Source organism: Camellia sinensis, chromosome 1 (genome assembly GCF_055761805.1).
Source record: "Camellia sinensis isolate YWXY chromosome 1, ASM5576180v1, whole genome shotgun sequence".
Classification (NCBI taxonomy): domain Eukaryota; kingdom Viridiplantae; phylum Streptophyta; class Magnoliopsida; order Ericales; family Theaceae; genus Camellia; species Camellia sinensis.
This window is the reverse complement of record NC_138961.1, coordinates 136,529,408-136,535,050: the sequence shown is the minus strand read 5'-3', so window position 1 is coordinate 136,535,050 and position 5,643 is coordinate 136,529,408. Positions and strand designations below refer to the sequence as shown.

At 33.5% G+C, this 5,643-nt stretch overlaps 1 protein-coding gene across 1 annotated transcript; it reads left to right on the top strand.

Moving 5' to 3' along the window:
- Nucleotides 1-4,428: 4,428 nt before the first annotated feature.
- LOC145820039 (protein FAR1-RELATED SEQUENCE 5-like) lies at nt 4,429-5,427 on the top strand. Its single transcript, XM_082914424.1, has one exon. It carries the CDS (start codon nt 4,429-4,431, stop codon nt 5,425-5,427), a length of 999 nt encoding a protein of 332 aa, XP_082770550.1.
- Nucleotides 5,428-5,643: the final 216 nt, after the last annotated feature.

The window sequence follows — 5,643 nt, the reverse complement described above, 5'->3', positions numbered from 1 at the left end:
TAATTTTTTATTTTAAAAATAAATTCTCACACATCGCACGGGCGGGTCACCTACTAGTTTAACAATAAATTATTAATAAAGTACATCATAATATAATATAGATCCCAATAGACCCAGTCCTGAGATTTTCGGGGTCCAAAGCCGATAATTAACTAATAAATTTCTGGGGTTCTTCACATTTTTTTTCATTGAATGAAAAAAAAAAAAATTAAGGTAAAGGACAAAATATTTGTATTAAAATCACAAAAAATATATTACAATAGCTCCTCTTTGACACTCGACTAATTTTTCAATTCTTTGCTTCTTTTTCCTTTTTGCGAATCCAGACGGATAATTTCTTTTAGGAGTCATGATAAGCTGAGATCAAAATATTTTTTTAGATCAAAATTCAAAACAAAAGCACCACCACCACCACCTAACAAAATACAAATGAACTATTAAATTTAAACAAATTCTTCTTGATGATGTAGATACCAATATAATAATAGCAATTAATTGAGCAAAAGACAAAACAAATATTTAATTAATTGAATAGAAAGAAAAAAAAATACCTGTGTTGTTGCTCTGCCTCGTCGTGTGCTGCTGCTTTGCTGCTTTGTTGCTTTATTGGCTTGGGCTGCTGGTATGCTATCAAACAAGTTGTAGGGAAAATTGGATTAAGGGAAGGCAGTAGGGTTAGAAATTCGATAGGCCTTCAAGCTGCTGTCAAAGTGGGCCTTAATTGTTAGGAATTAAGAATTGGATTAATTGTTGGGCCTTTCAAATTGTTGCTTTGTTGGGCTGTAGTGTTGGGCCTTTTAATTTTTTAATGGATTCATTTATTTTAAGTTGGTTTGGGCATTTTTTTTTTTTTTTTTGAACTTAAAACATACCTAATATATTACATTAAATTATTATAAGAAGAGCCTCTTTTTTGGAATTATTTCGAGGAGCAATAAGCCATGGCCTTGTGGGCCTATGGTCAGGGCCGGGCCTGGATCCCAAAAATGATAAGGAGAACCTCCACGCACAGGAAAGATATAAGTCTATACATTGAGAGAAAAATAAACATCCATAAAAAGAAATTATTGCTATATATATATAAACTATTAAATTTAATGTAAGTGTATATAAAATATCTAAAGTATCATTTTTTTTTTTTTTGTTGGTTTTACCTAACGAAAATATTTCCAGGAATTTACCTAACAAATTAAAAGATTATAATTTAAATTGACAAATTAAAGATTCAAAGTTTTTTTGTTATAAGGATCAAACTATTAATTTTATTTTTTTGTAATTTTCTCAAATTAAAAAAAAAATAAAGAAAATTATTAACAATGAAAAGAAAGAAAACAAAAAAGTAAGATCTCACGCAAATGAAGAGATTTGGACTACACACAGATGTGGAGATTCAAATTACTAATGTCTTAGTGCATAAGTTTTGGCCAATCAAATCAAACTCAATGATTTTGAAAATCTTTTTTAATATCTTATTTTCTTTCATCTTTTCAAATTGCTCCTTTCATTTAATTTTACAAATGATCTAAAAAAAAGTGATGTACAGGATCTCAACACATTAGGCAGGGGGATTACTCCGTAATTTTAGGTCTCGGTTGGCAACTGATCACTAAAATAATCAATTTTCAAACAATTTCACTCCTTCGCTCTATATCAATATCAGACATGCAAAGAGTAGGATTGTGTTCTTCCGCTCAATCATTAGGATTAATCCTTACCGCCATTTTCTGGAAATTAAGTTGGGATTTTATAAAAGAGTCTGGCTTTGGTCCAGTCCATCATCGGACTGGACTGTGCTGTTAGGCTCGTGAGGGCTTATCATGGGTCTCGTTTTGAAAATCTGAACCGTTCAATGTATAGAACTCTTCGAGTACTATATGCTTGTAAAAAATCACGTTGATCGGATATCAATAACTATGTGATCAAATCAGTTTTGTATAAAAAAAATGGACGGTGAATAAATTAACGGTTGACAAAAAACTGAGTTGATCACATAACTATTGATCGGATATCGATAGTTATGTAAACAAGTGTTGTTCAATCATTTTAAAATTAGGATTCATTTCTTGTCACAAATATTCAATTGTAGCATACCATATGGATTGAAAAAAAACACAAAGAAAGTAAAACTTGAATTTTTAATTTTTCGTATTTTTTTATTTTCATTAATTTTTTTAATAATTTAAATAATTTTTTTAGATTTTATATACATCTAATATAAATACGCTTAAAGATTCTAATATTTGTGATTTTTTTTAAAACAATTAACTAAATACCAAAAATATACAATAAAAATAAAATTTTAATACATTTTCATATTTTTTTGTGTATTTATTAATTTTTTAAAATATTTTTTTTATAAAATTTTATAATAGATTAAATGCATCGAAAAAGTAAAAAATTATTTATAACATTAAAAAATTCATTAAAAATAAAAAATAAAAAAAATTTGATTTTTAAAAAATAATCAAAATTAAACAAGGAGTGATTGTGGTTAGTTTGCTGGTTCCTGAACAAAAGGAGATGGTGAGTGACACTTTGCAGGAATTGAGTGAAGCAGGTGCTCCGTTACAATGAATGATGTGGTTTGGACGAGTCCGGATCCTCTCCAGCCAAAACTCCCTCCTGTCCTCCGGTCAAGGGTCACGATTTGGCCACGTGGCCCTTTTAAGATCTACGGCTCAGAAAAAAAAAAAAAAAAAAAAAAAATTGAATTTTTGATTTTCGACCCAGCACAAAGCTTCCCTCCCATTCCATTTTCCCTCCTCTTCGAAGCTCTTTTTCCCTCCTTCTTCCAAGCTCTGATGATTGGCGAAGTCGACGGCAAATCAACTTGAACGATCGGCGGTGCCAGCACAAAGCTTCCCTCCCATTCCATTTTCCCTCCTCTTCGAAGCTTTTTTTCCCTCCTTCTTCCAAGCTCTGGCGATTGGCGAAGTCGACGGCAAATCAACTTGAACGATCAATGGTGAACATCGACGGTGAACCAAGCTCCGGCGAACCAGAGCTCCACTTCGTCATCAACTGAAGGTAATCTTTGTCATGGCTGGGCAACATTGTTATTAAAGAACATTAAGGAACTTCCCGTGGAGTAAAAAAACTGATTAAAAACTGATTACGTTTTTACAGAACATTAAGGAACATTGTTATTAAGGAACATTGTTTGTCATGGCTGAGCTCTAGTGTTGTTCATTTGATTGAATTTGTTTAAAAACTCATTACGTTTTGATAATAATCAGTGGAAACAATACAATGGGAAAAAAAGCTTAGGCTCTAGTGTTGGGTATTTGCTTGAATTTGTTTAATGCAACCATGATTCATCTAAAACTAGTTAGGTTTTGATAATAATTAATGGGAACAATACATTAACTAGTTAGGAAGGATACTAGTTAGGCTTGAATTTGTTTGCTGTCATTGTTCTGTTGTGAGTGGAACATGTCACAAGACTTCCACTATCTACTTCATTAACCTCAATAACCAAGAGAATGACTTATGTTCTGTAATCCATCTCCCTAAGTTTTTAACTCCTGAAACAACAGATTAATACAAGGAAGATATAAAAATCACCTAAACCATTGACATATTGTTGTGTATAAGTTCATTCAAGACCTGCACTTCTTTGTAATTGGAGGTAATGAAGAACAATAAAAAAAATGATTGTGGTTGAATGAAGCTATAAGTTCATTTAAGTAATGTTTCTAATTATTGTTCTCCCATTTGATTGCCTCTACTTTTCAGTTGCGTTTTTATATGGATATGGAAGCTGACAATGATTGTGGTTGGAAGCCAAAAGTAGGAATGACCTTTGATTCGGAAGAAAGTGCGTACGATTTTTATAATGCATATGGAGGAAGAATGGGATTTAGCATAAGAAGGGAATATTGTAAGAAGAACAAGTTAACAAAACAAATTATTTCTAGAAATTTGGTTTGCAACAAAGAGGGATTTCGGAAGGTTGACAAGCGAGACCCATTGACAAAAACCCCTAGAGCTGAAACTAGGACTGGTTGTGAGGCCTGACTTTTTGTTAAATTGGATGTCAATAGTGGGAAATTTGTTGTGATTGATTTCAAAGAAAAACACAACTATGAACTTGTATCTCTTGATTGTGCCCATATGTTGCCATCGCAAAGAAAGGTATCAAATACCCAAGCAATTGAGTTAGACTTAGCCTCAGAGTCTGGTCTTCGTTTAGGGCAGTCTTTTGAACTGATGGGTAGGGAAGCTAGAGGGCGGCAGTCTCTTGGTTTTATGAAATTAGATCAAAAAAATTACTTGAGAACCAAAAGACAAAAAAGTTTAGCGTATGGGGAAGTAGGTAATGTGTTGCAATACTTTCAACAAAAATCTTTGGAGAATCCATCTTTTTTTTATGCTTTCTAATTAGACAATGAAGAGCAAATAACGAATATGTTTTGGGCCGATGCACAAATGGTCATGGATTATGCCCAATTTGGCGATGTAGTTACATTTGATACTACCTACAAGTTAAATAAAGAGCATAGGCCATTTGCATCTTTTGTGGGATTTAATCACCATAGAGAAACAGTTGTCTTTGGTGCTGCGTTGTTATATGATGAGACTGCCGAAACATTTGTATGGTTATTTCAAACTTTTTTAGAGGCTATGTCCAAAAAGGCACCAAAAACTTTGTTTACCGATCAAGATGTTGCAATGGCTAAGGCCATACCCATTGTCATGCCTGACACGAGTCACCGTTTGTGCACTTGGCACTTGATGCAAAATGCATTAAGGCATAGTAATTGTCTCTTTCAAGATAAGGGGGTGAAAGGTGTATTAAATAGATTCATGTTTGCTATTGAGGATGAAAATGAATGGGAAATGAAGTGGGGGGAAATGCTTGATACATATGATGCTCATGACAATCATTGGTTGAAGTTGATTTTTGGGGTGAAGGAAAAATGGGGCTGGCCATATGTTAGATCAACATGGGCTGCGGGAATGAGTACAACACAACTTAGTGAATCTTTTAATGCATTTTTGAAGGATTACATTCGTTCTGATTTTAATTTAAATGAATTCTTCATGCATTTTGAAAGGGTACTTTGTGAGAAGCGGTACAAGGAGTTAGAAGCTGGATATGCTTTATGCCAAAGTTTGCCAAGGGTGCGAGCGCCATTCATAATGTTGAGTCAAATGGGTAATGTGTACACTAAAAATATTTTTGAGGAGTTTCAAGATGAGTATTTTCTTTCTGTCGAATCAGACATACAAGCAATTGAATACATTGATGGTTGTAGCCTATACACAGTTGTTGATGCTATTGGGAAAAATGCAAGGAAAGTGAAAATGGAGATGGATGGCTCTTTGGCTTGTAGTTGTTCAAAGTTTGAAAGGAAAAGGATTTTGTGCAGTCACTGTTTGAAGGTTATGAGAGAAATATTGAAGTTGAAAGAGATTCCTTCATAATACATTATGAAGAGGTGGACCAAACAAGAGAGAGGAGAAGCTCTGACGGACAAGTTAGGGAATGAGATTCAAGTAGACGTCAAATTCAAACAAGCCTCACGGTATAAGACATTGATGACCGCATTTAGATCAATAGCATGTAGAGCTGCTGAAACTGAGGAAAGTTATGATTTTTGTTGTTCACAAGTAGCTGCATTAGGTGCACATGTTGAAAGC

What these genes read in the sequence shown, in the direction of transcription:
- LOC145820039 (XM_082914424.1), top strand. Translation starts at nt 4,429, where the DNA reads ATGGTCATGGATTATGCCCAATTTGGCGATGTAGTTACATTTGATACT.